The sequence below is a fragment of the Notamacropus eugenii genome, chromosome 1 (assembly GCF_028372415.1).
Source record: "Notamacropus eugenii isolate mMacEug1 chromosome 1, mMacEug1.pri_v2, whole genome shotgun sequence".
NCBI classification, from domain to species: Eukaryota; Metazoa; Chordata; class Mammalia; order Diprotodontia; family Macropodidae; genus Notamacropus; species Notamacropus eugenii.
The window spans coordinates 387,949,296-387,965,256 of record NC_092872.1 but is presented as its reverse complement, the minus strand read 5'-3'; the positions used below and the strand labels follow the sequence as shown (position 1 = coordinate 387,965,256).

At 36.8% G+C, this 15,961-nt stretch overlaps 1 protein-coding gene across 9 annotated transcripts in view; it reads left to right on the top strand.

Moving 5' to 3' along the window:
* The window catches only part of EBF1 (EBF transcription factor 1), a 449,651-nt gene that overhangs the window by 349,125 nt on the left and 84,565 nt on the right, over positions 1-15,961 (top strand). For all 9 annotated transcript variants that reach the window (XM_072630865.1, XM_072630864.1, XM_072630862.1 and 6 more), the window contains one exon: positions 9,339-9,465. In XM_072630865.1, the coding sequence (XP_072486966.1) occupies positions 9,339-9,465 (127 nt within the window). The remainder of the gene's footprint in view (positions 1-9,338; positions 9,466-15,961) is intronic.

Sequence of the window (15,961 nt, the reverse complement as noted above, 5' to 3'; positions counted from 1 at the left end):
TGTCATCATCATCATCGTTGTCATCATTGTCTTCATCGTTGTTGTTATACATTGGGGAAAATATAAGACAATAACACTATATTTATCCAGAAGACAATATTCTATGTAACATTCTCAACTTTCAGAAACATAGTCCAGCATTTGTGTGTATATGGAAGGGGAGCAAAGAGGGTAGGATGCATAAAAATTAGTATCCAAAATAACTGTCACAAATACTCTACTAAAACCACACACTTTAATTTTTAAGACCCTCATTTGGTACTTTATTAACATTTATTTAACATTAAAATTTTAATGAGCTTGGTTATTTGATTTCCTGGCATACAGTAAATTTAACACAGCAAACTAGAAGTCAGTTTTGTGGGTTAGGAAAATGGGAGAATAAGACTAGTAGAGGCAAGCATCACTGACCATTGGTTAAGAGGTAGCCTGCTATTGAGAGAAGACCTTCTAATACTTAACAGCATACACAATATTACATTATGATAAACTCTGAGTAGATGTTTATAAAAATGATTCCAGTTTATCAAGGGAGTTAATTGCTTTTAGTGTTACAGTTTAAGAAATTATGGAAGTATACAAATATATTTGCATTATTTAGAAAGTCCATCGAAATAAATTAACATGGGGGGAAAAGTGAGTGATTTATAAGTCCTCTGGAAAATTAATATATTTAGATCCACTTATTCTTTGATTAATTTAATTTAATTCAATCAACATTTTTGAAACATCTGCTGCTTGCTGCTGCTGCTATTGCTATGACTATTACCATTACCACTACCACTATCACTACTACTACTACACTACCACCACCACCACCACTACCACTACCACTACTACTACTACTACTACTACTACTACTACTACTACACTGCCACTACCACTACCATTACTGCTACTACCACTATTACCACAACCTCTATACCTACTATTTGTATTGTACTTTAAGGCTTGCAAAGTATTTCACAAATATAATCTCATTTTATTCTCAACAATTCTTGAGAGATAGGTGAATGTATACATGCACACAAAATGTTAGTGGCTAATATATACAAAATGTTATATTAAAAACTGCATATATGTCTGAGGTTCAATATACAACCAATTTGATTTATGTTTCAAGCTTGAGAAGACCAGAGATATTTTTTTCAGATGACAGATTAATTTCATTTTATCTCAAACTAAATCATAAAACTATAGAATGTTACATCTAGAAGAGTCCTTCAACATCACCTAGTGCAGATCTCTCATTTTAGGGGGGAGAAAACTGTAGTCCAGAGAGTGAAGATCACACAGTGAATTCATGGTAGATCTGGGACATTTTCCAGTGCCTCTACCTACTTCATCATATTCATGTCTTCTTCAAGTCTTCTGTGCTCTGTATTTTTCTTGGTTGATCGTTACAGTTAAACTTTTCCCAAAACTTGACCTCTTTCCTACTTAAGCAAATATACATGTAAGCAAGAGGAAACATCTAACCCTGCTGGGTTTTAGTCCCTTTCCAAAATGCATCAAATTTGCATTTTTAAAGAAACAAACAAGGAATAACATGCAAGTGAAAAATGGCCAGAGTGGGAAATGATATTTCTTCTAAGCTGAATTTATGAAAACAAACCATGAGAAAGAGCTCATTTAGTTTAGAGCTTGTATAGTTTGAAACCACTGGGATCTGGCACTGCTTGGATCTAATTCTACCCTTTTGGAATGTCTTCTTCCTTAGGAACTCATCAGTGGCTTTCCAGTTCCCAAATTGTCAGGATGGGATCCAAAATTTTATGTAGTGCAACTGGCATAGATCACATAGACTGAATATAACTAAAAAAAAAAAAAAAAAAGCTTTTTTTGCTTCTTCTTGCTTCCCAAAGCTGTTTTGGCTACAATAGCATTCATAGTTATGATTTGTGTCAAAGTTCAAAGGTCTGTAAGACTGAGGACTGGAAGATATCTTACAGTTCATCTGGGCCAATCTTCTCATATTACAGAGGAAGAAACTGAGACCCTAAGAGGATAAATTAATTTCCCAAGATAACAAAGCTGAAATGGCAGGAGTAGATGAGAAGTAGAGCTAAGGTGTCTTCATGGTACACTGGATAGAGAACTGGAATTTGGAGTCAAGAAGGCTTGGGTTCAGATCCTGGTTTTGCTGCCTATTATCTGAATAACATTGGACAAGTTACATTATTTCTCTGGGTATCAGTTTCCTTGTCTGTGAAATGAAGGGGTTAGACCAGATGGCCTCTAAGGTTTTTGTCTCCCTCAGTGTCTATGACATTATGATTCTACTATTGTTGCCCAATGATCTTTCCACTGCTTGAGGTCTAGCTTCCTATGCTTAGATGGATTTTGTTAGGAGTGTTGACAAGTTTCTGTTCAATGGAATGTGATCAGTCTATTTTATTGAATGCTGCATTATCTGACTGAGCTTTAGATATCCATTGGACAAGAGAGAAATACTTTGGATTGAATAATGCTTAGTGATAATTTTTTTCCAGTTACTAAAAAGGTAGTTTAGTATCAATTTGTGGTGTTTCAGCTCACCTTCTGCCCTCCCAACAAAATAGAAATATATTATTGAATATTCAAAAGCAGGTTTCAACTCTTTCATCCTACTCAGTAGCTAGACTTTAGCTTGAAAAAGTATAGGTTCTCTTTGCACATTTGTTCCTGAAATTCGACATAGAAAACTTGCATATCCAACAGGATTTCCTAAAGCTTGCTTTAAAGCTACTTTCCTGAGAGGACAAAAGCAAAATCAGGATGTTAATGAAACATTAAATGATTTAATTGGCTTTCTCCCATTTTCCTTGAGAAGTTATATGTTATGAGCAAAGCAGTCAATCTTTGTGAATAGAGAAATCAGAGAATTTATTTGTTATCGGATCAAGAAAACTCTGATAACAATCAACTGAACTAAAAAAAAATCTCACATTCTCTCATTAACAAAAGGCGGTATGGTGAAGTTGATATGAAGCCAGATAGACCTGAGTAAAGGTCCTGATACTGACACTTGCTGGCTGTAGGACCCTGGACAAGTCAGGCAATCTCTTAGTCTTCTGGGTGATTCTCTAAGACTGAGTTGCAGAGAAGCTGCTGACCTGCATTGGCAGAGGGAGTTTCCTCACCTGGGATTTCACCATACTAATGAAGTCACAGATTCAGTCCCTATCCTTGTCCTTACATCTCATTCATATTGTATCAAATTCAGAGGGATAGACAATACGACAGAGACAATACGAGTTCTGTCATTAGTTTGCAAAGGTAATCACTTCCTGAAATTTCAGTGAGTGTTCCTAGAAAAGCTCCCTAAAAGTAATTTTAAATGGATGTTCTAACCATAATACATGGATAAAAATGTTTAGTTTTTAGTCACTACCACTGTGGTGTAATGTCTCTTTAAAAATCACAGACTGATTTAGTTTGTTTCAAAGCCTTAATTATACTTTTATGTTACAATTTCCTTATTTAAGTGTCTACTTTGTGTCAGTCACTCAGCATATGGGAATGCCCCCTACCTACCTCAAAGAGATGGATATTATTATCCTAATTGAGGAGGAGGAGGAGAATGCTGTGAGAATTATTAATACATAAATTAAAAAATTAATCTGGAAAGTGCTTTAAAGTCCCTGGAGATGGGCTCTACCAAAACACAAAGTATTTAACATTATTATAAGTGCCCCTATGGAGTAGATAAGGGCTGTTATCATGGCTAAGAGAGGAGGAAACTGAGGCCTAGCGAGGAGGCAAAATGAGTTAATAGGCAGGCTGTGATGTGGAACTCTGAGGTCATCAGGCAAGTGTGGAGAACTGATGTCCTAATGCCCATCCCTGGCCTTGTTTTTCTAAAGCAGGAAAACATTTCCTTTTTTTTTAACTTCACTTTTCATTTGCTCTGTTGTATTTAGGATAAACTTGTTTTTGAATGTTGCAGTAGGATTGATGAATATCAGAATATTAAAATCTGCTGAATTAATTAGTAGTCATAAAAAAAAATCACTCATGAGCTGTCTAGTTACCCTGCTTTTTCTCCCACCTTTGTGACATAGCGCTTTAAATTGCATCAGTTTTGTGCAGTTGGTACAGAGCACTATCTCTTCTTATAACTAGTTGAGCACAGAGATTATTCTCTTGATTTTACAGATGAAGTTGCTAAGACCTAGTGAGGTGAAATGACTGGCTCAGGGTCACAGGGCAGAGGCAAAAATTAAACCAAGTGTTGGGATTGCCTTATTGGTACTTTTTTCATTCTATTCCATTTCTGCTCTGGGAAATGACTTCCAAATGAAAGGATGGTTTTGACCCTGATTTTAGATCAATAGAATAGGGAAAGGGGAAGGGACTGGGCCTGTGGTTTCATTTCTACAGGGAATCCTCTGCCAATGCACATTGGCACCTTTCTCTACAACTTGAATCTTCAAAAATTGCCAATAACTATTCTTATCACCTTATTATTCTTATATCATAGGTGCTATTCTTAGCACTTGTCTTCTGTCCCACTTTATGCCAGATACTGGCAGGGATTAAAAGAAACCTAAGACACAGTTGCTGCCCCAAGGAAGATCATAGTGGAGAGATAAGACTTCATATACATGAAACTTAGAGCATGTTCTTTAGTCTAATACAGAATAGTATGGTACAGAAAATAGATGTTATAGGAGTTCAGAGAAGAGAAAAAAAGCAATTGCATCTGAGATTTATAGATCATTTTTCAGTCAAGCTCAATGGACTTTTATATATAATAAAAATAATTTTAGCTTTCTTTTTTTATGAAGAGTCTCATGGTTTTTTGTTATCTGATGAAGTAAATGGAACTACTTGGGAAACTAACCTAGAGAGATAGGGTATATAGGGTGATTCGGGATCAGAAAGATCCATGTTCACATTCTCCTCAGCCTGTTACTGAATGTGGGACCCTGGGCAAATCATTTAATTTCTCTTAGCTTCAGTTTCTACATCTGTAAAATGAAGACAATATCTAAGGCACTTACCTCTCTGTGTGGTTTTGAGGATCAAATAAGTTAATGCATGGAAAGGATTTCACAAATGTTATAAAACTGCCAGGAACTATGATGCTTTACTCATTATTACTTATCAGTCTCACGATTCCACTTCAGTTTATACCCACACATATGTACTCATTCATTTTTTTTTCTTCATCAAACACAGACTGTCAGGGACATCCCACCATTTCTATTTCCTTTCACACGTACAGCCTCTCTTGCTTTGACACAGACTTTCACACTTACATACACACACATTCGCTCACATACACACTCATGGACTCTCCTGTCTATGTAATCTATCTTGCTATGCACATAACTCCATTAGGTCATTTCTCACATACCCACGGGCTGGCACTTATGCTTCATTGGGGACTAGGGGCAGGGAATGTTTTGGCTTCTGTAGTGAGAGTCTGAAAGGGGTAAAATGCTTATATGCAGAGCCCAAAGAGAAAATTACTGCTCTTGTATTTTTTGAGGTTCTGGTGGAATTTTCAGGTGGCTTTTGAAAGCATTTGGATTGCTTTTTTCCCTTTAATTTTAATATCATATATTTCAAACACAGTCATGAATTCCTTTTTCCCCTCCCTCTTGATCTTGTTTTAATTTTCCTTTTCTGAGATATTGCAAACTCTTCTCTCCTTCCCATTCACTTTTTTTTGTATAGTATTTCTTGCCATTGAATACTCGAGTTAAGGAACACTAGAGCTGAGAGACACTGCTCTAGGCTGGGGGTTGCTCCATAGTCTTTTTATCCCCAGCAGTTAGCACAGTGCCTAATATGTAGTAGGTGTTTAATCAGTGCTTACTTAGTAAATGATTGATTAACTTAAGAACATAAAATGGTAGAGCTGGAAGGGACCTTGCTTAGAACATGGAATGTTAAGGGACATTGTTTTGAAGGGACTTTAGAATTTATCTAGTCCAGGTCTTTCATTTTATAGATGAAGAAAATTGACACCTGAAGAGGTGACTTCTTTAAGGTCATATAGCTAACAAGTGGCAATCAGGATTAAAATCTAGGTCTTTCCACCATATTTCTAATGGAATTAGGATACCTTTCCTCTCTTCCTACTTTCTTTCCCATGTATCTTTTTTAATGATATTATTTCAGCTGTTTATTTTGAACCTTCCCTGCTGGTCAGGTTGTCAGGATTTGGATCATTCTTCAGTTATATACACAAAAATTTCACCTCTACTGATTTATCTGGTTATACATTAACACTGATGTGTTTGAAGTTTATTCTTATGTAAGGGAGAGTGATAAAGACTCCATCAAATGCTTTTTTTGGTGATTCTGATACCTTGTACCTCAAAAAAATACTCTTCAAATATAATAACATTTACCTGAAATAACTATCTAATAGGGAGGGGATGCTAGTGGTAAATACTGTAATGAAAATGAGAAGTGACAGCTGTCATTATCATAACAGATCAGGAGACCCAAAACTATAAAAAGTATAAACAAGAACTAAGAAAAAGCACAGCAGTCAGGAATCATTTAGAATGGGGTAAAATTGCCCCATCTCCATGGGTGTTCAAAACATCACTGCTGACATTTAAGTAGGACGATGGATAGGACCTTGAGTAAGGAAAGCCTGAGTTCAAATCTAACCTCAAATACTTACTAGTTGTGGGACTTACTAGCCTCTAGGGCTTAACCTCTGTTTGCATCAGTTTCCTTATCTGTAAAATGGGAATAATGACAGCACCTTCCTTGCATGGTTGCTGTGAACATCAAATAAAATATCATTCGTAAAATTGCTTAGCACAGTGCCTGGCACATAGCACTATATATAAATGTTTATTCCCTCTCCCTTCCACTAGTGTACTAATGTAACAACATCACCACTCCCACCATCATCATCATCATCAGTATCACCACCCCTCTAGAGCTGGAAGGGACCTCAGAGGTCATCTAGTCAAATCTCTTGATTTTACTACCGAGGAAACTGAGGCTCAGGGAGATTAAGTGACTGTCCCAGTCATACAAATGGTATGCATTTGAAGTTGGTTTTAAATCTAAGTCCTTTGATCCCTGTCGGTGCTGTTTTTAATTTATGAAAGATGATTCTAAATTATTAAAAATAACGTTATTTGTAGTCTGTTTAAGAAGGCAGGCAAACGTATAGGTAGTTTGGAAAAAATTGTCATACAAAATGATTAAACAGAATAGCGACAAAAAATATTTGATACTCCAAGTGGTAAACTCTTAACTATCTGGAAAACTCAACTATTTAGACTAGGACATTCTGTGTGTGTGTGTGTGTGTGTGTGTGTGTGTGTGTGTGTGTGTGTGTGTGTGTGTGTGTGTATAAGTGGCTTCATCATATTAGTAAAGGATTCGTGTATTTCGTAGAAGAAAAGAATACATTGGAAGGTATAGGTTTCTAGTCCAGACTCTGTTAACAACCCAATTGATACCCTGGGCAATTATACTTCCCTTCCACAGGCCTCAGTTTCTAATCCTGTAACATGCAGGGTTTAGACCTTGTGGTCAGTAACATATGACTCTATGACTAGGAAGAAAAATTCCAACCATTGAAGTTAAACACTTTCCTGTGTGAAGGGAATCTACCCTCTAATCTACCCTTTGGGAATTAGAACAACATTTTTCACAGTTACTTGTGAAAGTAACAAATAAACGTACATGTGAATTTTTTCTTTTTTTTTCTTTTTGCTTCTTTTGCTGTTGTTGTAAACCTCTTTTCTGCTCCATTCTGTTTCAGATCACTTTGTTAGCATGGAATTTATATACGTAGTACCTTGTTATTCAGTTGTTTCTGTCACGTCTGACTGATCAAATTTGGGGCTTTCTTGGCAAAGATAGTGGGGCAGTTTGCCATGTCCTTTTCCAGATCATTTTACAGATGAGAAAGCTGAGGCAAACAATAACTTGCCCAGGATCACCAACTAGTCTGAGGCCAGATTTGAACTCATGGAGACAAGTCTTTCTAACTGCAGTCCCTGTACCACCTCTCTGTTCTACTTAGTAGCTAGTTGATGTTTAATAAATGCTTATTGATGAATGGATGGGAAATGAAAAAACAATGAAGTTCTTACTCTGCACAAAGCACTATGTGAAATGGGTATTAGGATTATATCAATAGCTTGTTTGACTTGCACGTCCTTTCTAAGGCTGTATATTCTGCAAAGCTGTATGGAAACACCAGATGTTGATCTCGCTTGGGAATGCCAGTGAAATTTCATTTATTTCCACAGAAATACATTCTGGGGGCAACCAGTGTGAATCCATCAGTCTGTCCTTTTTATGCTGAATTAGGACATGAAATATCTAGCATAACTAAGCTGAAAGGAATGATGAATGAATAGAATTGGAATGGATCTTAAGAGATCACCTAGTCTAATACACTCACATTACAGATGGGGAAACTGAGACCCAAGAGACTTGGCAAGACCATATAGGTAGTTAGTTGGTGGCTGAGCTCTTGCCTCCTGAATCCTAGCCCAATTGAAGGACAGGCTATATAGAAACCGATAGAGTATTTAGAGACAATTTATTAAAACCAGAACTATGAGATGCCATTATTGTAGCTGGGTTGTTGTTGTTTTTTTTAAAGAACAATATAACATCAGTTTTATGACCATTAATAGTGTTTGCAGTTATGTAAATGAAGATAAGGATAATAAAAACTCTCCTACTTCATGGTGTAATCTGATAGCTTTCAGGGGTCAGGACAAAATTTTCTTGCAATGCAGATATCATTGCACAATTGAATAATGACCCTCTAGCCCTTTACTATCAACCATCCTTTTAAGTTCCCAGGACTTCTGACTGGGTAAAGGGCTGATGAGATGCTCTATTATTTGCATTTTCCTGTGTTGCTTAGGATTATTTCAGAACCACCATTTAACCTGTAATTAGCCATGTTAAAGTAATAGTTTATGCTTGTGTTCTGAAGCTGGACAGAGTCCTGGTCCAATGTTCTGCACATCTGCCTTTTTTGTGTTTTTGATGGACTCCATTCAACTATTCAACAGATCAGTTCCTGGGGAGAAATGGTAGAGCTTAGCTCAGAACTAGGTGACACTTTCAACCAAAGGATCTTAAAAGGATAGCTTATTCCAGTTAATTCATCATATTGGGTTGGCTTTAATTGTCAAGCCAAGAAGGTGACATTGCGTGCCACGTATGAAAGTGATGATCTTGCTGAAAGGTGAGCCTTCGCAAATATTGTTGTCAGTGTCTCTTATATGGATCACATCAAGATTGTATTTAATTACATGGTTTAAAAGCTTTGTTTTCTGGGAGTTGATAGTGAAAGTTGCTAAACACCTACCCAGTACAATGACAATTTCCCTTCCAATGTTTCCCTTCAGCTGATTACTCCTCATGCCATCCGAGTGCAGACCCCTCCACGACACATTCCTGGTGTTGTAGAAGTTACATTGTCTTACAAATCCAAACAGTTCTGCAAAGGAACCCCAGGAAGATTCATCTACACAGGTAAGAAGGCCAGAGAACTTTATTTGTCCACTAAATACAAGATTATGAATTCTTGTGATTATTTGTACCGTCTTCTCCCTAACCTCCTGTTACTGTGAGGAATTATTTGTCTCCTAATGCTGCTATGTGCATGTTTGATAGTGAGACTGTTATTTAAGAATTTATTTGAGTGTCCACGGGGCACAAATGGGTCAGTAGAAATAGCTGTCTGACTACATAACATGGTAACATAGGAAATAAAGTGGAGAGGAATACTTCTAAGAGGTAAAAAGGGAAAGTGAAACTTAGGTCTGGCTACTAAACCAGCTGTTTTTGTTTTAAACCAGCTTCTATCCTCATTAGAACATTTTTGACTGTGATTGGTGGGCTCAAATTTTAAGATTGGTGGGTGCTACTTCAATCCCTACCAATCTGCCCTTAAGTCTCTTGGACTGCAGCACTCCTGGGAATTGCCTACACATATGGAGTGGCCTCCTGTTGGGATGCTGATTACTGGAGTTGCTGGGTGAATCCTTTGTGACAGACTGAATAATTTAACCAGGAGTATAACATTAGACAGAGAAGACCACAGCTCTGCCAGGCATGTTCCAAGTGCTAATAGCATGAACCCGGAGCTCTAGATTACTAGGGATAATTGTTGGTAGCATTTCCTGAAATGGCTAAAATATTTGGTTATTCCTTCAGTAAAGGAACACAAGACCCAATTAACTAGAAATAGGGACTGCGTGCACACAAAGAAATTCCAAGGCAATCAGTGGATGACTCTATTAACATATTTTAATTATAGCCATACAATTAAGCAAATAATTTTTATTTTGACTGTGACATTTTATCTCACACATCTTCTCTCTCTGGCTACTTTTTTATTATACTACAAAGGAAATCAGCCATGTTTCTTAAAGCAAAATACTTTTTCTTTTTCTTGAAAAAAAAATAAAAACAATTGATGCATCCTGACCCTTGGAAATGCCTCCCAGCCCTTTAAACAAAATGCAGGTTTGGTGCCTGCCTGACGATTAGTTTTAGTTAATTGAAAATTATAGGATTGACCCAAGAGGAAAATTTTGTTTGCACTCCAATCACTTTTACAAATTAAGGAAAATTACCACAATTTTGTTTAGCTAAGGTTTCACACTGAGTTCAAGAAATTAGCTCAGCCATCCCAACGAAGTCAGCACTTTGTTAGTGAACACTTGAAAAATAATAGTCTATCTGGAGTTTTGTGGTGTATACAAACGGGGCATAGAAAAAGCTATGATACTTTATAGAAGTAGGCCAAGTGTTTTTAATTAGGCTCATTGGTTCAGTGTAAGTTTTGAAGAACAATCAAACTAGCAGATTAGCTGTTTCTTTTAAAGCTAGGATTTCTTGCCATTCATTTTTCCCATGAGAACTTCCACATAGCACAATTTTTTTTTTTTTACAAGCCTCATTATGGGCCTCCAGGAAATGGACCAATTGGAACTTCTGATACTGTAGCATTCCTCAGCATCATTCCAATAGACGGGAGTTTTTCACAATGTTCTTCAGTGAACTCAGTGTTCTGGAACATATTACAAAACCACAGAGGCCAAATGTTTTCTCAGAGGAGCTTGGACTCTGTTTTTGGCCGAAAACATTTAGGCCTCACTTGCCGCCTATTTACCCTGCTATTAAGAACAAGAAAAAGAGAAGGGGGAAAGGGGAGGGGGGGAAAGAGAAGAAAACCCTGGTGTTGTGGGCGGTGCAAGAGTCAGTCAGGCATGGTTTCCTCTCTAGTGAAAATGTCCCTGCCCATTAATGGCACCATTTTGTGGTCAGGTCTCATTTAGAAGAAATTATTTTTAATCAGTGTTCAACAAAATATCCCCCCCACTCCCGGAGCCACCTGGCTGAAAACTTAAAACACACACACACTCACACACACACAACTGTTAAATACTTAAGTTCTCAGAAGAAAATACCTAGTGATTCTTTTTTTCCTTTTTGCTTTTTATCCATTAAAAAAAGTCATAAATTTAAGAAAGTGAATTTTAACTGTACATAATCTCATGAAGAATTAAGGTCAAATATATATAGAGAAATACAAGATTAGTTATTTTAAGAAAGAGAAATCCATGATATAGTCATGGAAATGTCAGATGTCCTATATTTTCTTATTTATGCAATAAGGGAGCTTGGCTATATCTTTAAAGTTCCATCGCACTTGAAATTCTATTGATATTCTAACTATGATAATTTTACTATCAGTTGGCACATCTCAAACCACATATGAATTAGGGGAAAAAAACAAGTCAGGTTTTCAAAAAATTTTGAAAGAGGATCCCTTCGCTTTTGGAAAATTCAATTATGAAGCAGTTTGCATCTTCTCATGTCTATGAATACTGTTGCCTATTAATAATAAATGTGACATATTTGCCTTAACAAAATACAATCTGTGCTAATTGGTTGGATGCATGTGGGTGTCTTGGAATATTATCATTAAAAGGCTCCATTGCAGAGAGATTGCCTAGTGATTAGGGCTTCTGATCCATATGATTGACTCGGTTTACATGGATGTTACCACATACTGGAGAAGGCATGTAAAGGGCATGAAACCTCTGTTTTTTTGTATCCAACAAATTTAGGTGATTTCAAATATAGAATACTCCTCCTTTCTCACAGACAGAAGATCACATTTCATTTTCTTCAACTTCTACAACATTTCAAGGTGAAGGGTTGGTTTTCCAGGTCTGACAAGCTTACTCTTGTGCCGCTCAGTTAAATGCTGCTGAAGGAGGGAGGCAGAGGAAGAAGGAATGAGAATATGAGAGAAAAAGAGAGAGAAAATATGAGAGAAAGAAAAGATAAGAAAATATGAATGAGAATAGCTCTGGAAAATACCAATCAAAACAAACTTTGATATTTTTACCTGGAGAGAAAAAGGGGAAGGAGAGAAGAAGGGAGTGCTAGAATATAGGGCAATAATATGGAAGATTAATGCTTACTAATAATAATGAAGAAGAAGCAGATTTAAAATAATTATAAATAATCATTGATTTTGTTGGGATCCTTGATATCATCAGGTAGGGAAATTCAGTGTGGAAACTCTCTTAAGTGACAGATAGCAGAGTTCATCAATAACTTAAAATATTAGAGTTGTTTATGGCAATAGAGAGATTAAGTGACATCCCAAAGCTAATATGTGTCAGGATTTGAACTCATGTTCTGGACTCCATAAATAACCCACTTACTCTGCTATAACTCTACTATACTTGGCTATACTTTTTTATTCTTGATATTGTTCTGGTTCTCCTCTTCCTCCTTCTCTTCTTGATTTTTCCTCCTTCCTCTTCCTTCTCCCCCTTTCTCCTTTTCTTTCCTCCTCCTTTTCTTCTTCTTCATTTTATCAGCCAAACTACTACCACTATGCCACAAGTACAATAATGCTTAACATAACAACAACAAGGTACTCTTGGAATTGCACCAGGGTGATTTCGTTGAATCTAAGGAGGTTAAGCTTAAATCATAACACTTTTATTTAACCACAAAAGGCAGTTATCACCTCCATAATCATCCATAATGCATAAACATACAAGTAGAGTAATAGAATGACTTGTGTCAGAGCTGTTTCTATCTGAACCTAATCAAAGAGAAAAAATGAGATAAAATGAAATCTCTAATATTACCAGTAATAATCAGATCCTAGACTTATTGATTGATGCAGATGATGTAAGTAAATGGTAGAAGCTTTACAGCATGTCTCACCAGGTGGCAAAAATCTAGTTCCTACCAAATACCTAGAAAGACACTACCAGGTCGTCAGAATCCTACACTTGAAGCTTTCTGTTACTCGTAAGTTAACATGACAATCTCCCATACTGTAAATACAGACTACAAATTATCCTTGAGAATTAAGCAAATAACCTGTTAAATTAACTGGAGCTAGAGCATTTTCACAGACAAATGAAAGTCCACATAAAAGTGACTCATACAAATTTTATAAAACATTTTTAGTGGATGCTGCAGTAGTACATAGTCATAATCTCCAAGTTGTGAGGAATGGAAGGTCTTCAAGACATAGAGGTCTAGTGTTTAAAAAAACCAAAACAGCAACTCATCAACAACTAGGATTGGGCTTATATCATTCTCATCTTCCTTTATGAGTATAATCACAAAGATACTTTCACTGAGCCTAAAAAAGAGATTATATTTCAATTTTTTTTCAGTTATGAAAAAAGTCATTTTTTCCTCTGTACAATAGTCTTGAGGTGTCATACTCATGTCCTGCAAAACTCCCAAATGCTGTAAAACCAGATTAAAATAGGAATGGGAAATGGTCAACAACATAAATAAAAATGCAATAGAACACAGATAATTTTAATTTGTGGTTTTCTAAATCAACAAGTGACCTGCAAGGAGCTGTTTCTATTGAGTTTGACAACACTGGTTCACAGAACATGAACTATAAACAGATAATGGTAGGATAGCAGTTTGTCCTAGGACTGTTTTCCTCTTAACTCCATGAGAGAGAGAGATAGGGAGGGAGGGAGGGAGGGAGGGAGACAGAGGGAGAGACAGAGAGACAGAGAGACAGGAGAGAGAGACAGAGAGACAGACAACAAGATGCTGCTACTGCTACTATCACTACCGTTGCTATCATTTCTACCTCAATTTCAATCAACACGAAGATGAGGAGAACAAAATTATTGTATCTAACACAAAAGACAGGGTGGAATTCATGCGAATAAACTGATGTTTTAGAGGAGTTGAAAAAGATGATCTGTCCTGAGGCAGAGTAGCTTGTGAAGAGTCCCCTGTGCAGTCCTTTGCTCTCTTGAATACTGGTCCCTGTCCCTTGATCCTGAGCAGAAGGAAGCCTGAGTTAGCCTGAGCTCCACTTAGCTGCTTGGTGCTCTCAGTTTCCATATATTTGGGAGCTGGTCAGAGAGGAAGGTAGCACTCTCAGCCCAACAGCCAAAAGGCTGTTCCTCTGATTCTGTTTCTACCCTGCCCAGCATATTCTTATGTAAATATGGGTTTGAACTAATGGTGTTTTTGTATTTTTAACGACTTTGGGAAAGTGATGAAGGGAAAAAGAAACAAAACAAAACAAAACAAAGCAACTTTCCAATCAGAATTAGTTTCAAAGCTTTCTTTCTGATCTTGTATCTGGTCAGTCAGTCTTAGAGATCACTAGGAGGTGGTTTAAATCCTTCTCAAGTCCTCACCACCCATCAAGGGGCCTTCACAATACACTTTTTGTTCCCACAGCCCATGTTCCATCAATTGTGACATCTTTGGGTAACTTGGTCCCTTGTAAGTGTTGAAATCTCTCCTTCCAAGTTCTGATGAAGGAACTTTGGGAGCCCAGTGGATCTTTAGCTGTCCCCAATCAATTAATACAGAAAGAGTATCCTCACTAAGAAATAATCAACTGTAAGTGTAGGTAATGATTTTCAACCCACCCTTTGTCAGAAGGGATCATCTTTTTTTTTTTTAGAAAGAAAACAAGTGCAGAAATCGTAGCTGATCAATTTGATAAATCTGCTAAGTGATACTTTTCTAACTTAAAGTATTTTATAGACTCATAAGTTCATAGATTTATAGCTAGAAGATCAGATTCAATTCTTAAGTCCCTTTCATTGGGAAGATTTCTATAGTTCTACATTCTTTCAACACATAGTTTTTCCCTAACATGCCTTTGTGGATTCCTGCCTCCATATCTCTGTTCACACCATGCTTCCTACCTGGAAGACTTTTTCATCTACCTATTTTGCCCATTCATAAAAATGCAGTTTAAATTTTTTTTCACTGTAAGGTCTTTCTTTACCACCCCCCTTTTACTGGTGATAAGATATATTGCCTGGATGATCTATTTATCACTTTTTGAATTACGTTCTTAATTATGCTTTCATTTGTCTAAGCCTTAACTTTCCAATTAGATTGTACACTAATTGAGAAAGTCTGTATTCTAGTCCTGGCTCCTTACACTAATTATCTTTGTGACTTTACACAACTCATTCAGTCTCTCTCTCTGCCTTAGTTTCCTTACCTGTAAAATTCAGGTGAATAATAATACTCCCCCTATCTACTTCACAAGAGTGTTGCAATGATGAAATAAGATTCAATAGCACCTTTATTAAGCACAGTAGTGGGCAGGGTGCATTTTGCTAAGTTCACATAGCGAGACCCAAATTCTAGGTCATCAAAGTACTTTGCAAAGGAAAAAGCATTATGCCGAAGTAATATATTGTTTTTCGGCACCCCTTCAATTAAATTGGGGAGATTTGACCCGGGATGGGGCAGGGCAAGAATCTGTTTTCTTTCACATCAGATTATTTTCACTTCAGATTCAGAAGACTGTCTAATGAACCCTTACCTAACAGTTCTGCCTTTGCTGTGTCCTAATTGGAAAAGGCCCAACAAGAAAGAAAAATTAACAGCCTGCCCCTGTCCACATGTTTTGAATATTACTCCAAATGAGCCATTTATGCTGAGGGAGAGCGAGAATTCAAGGCAGAGTTGTTCGCCCCTA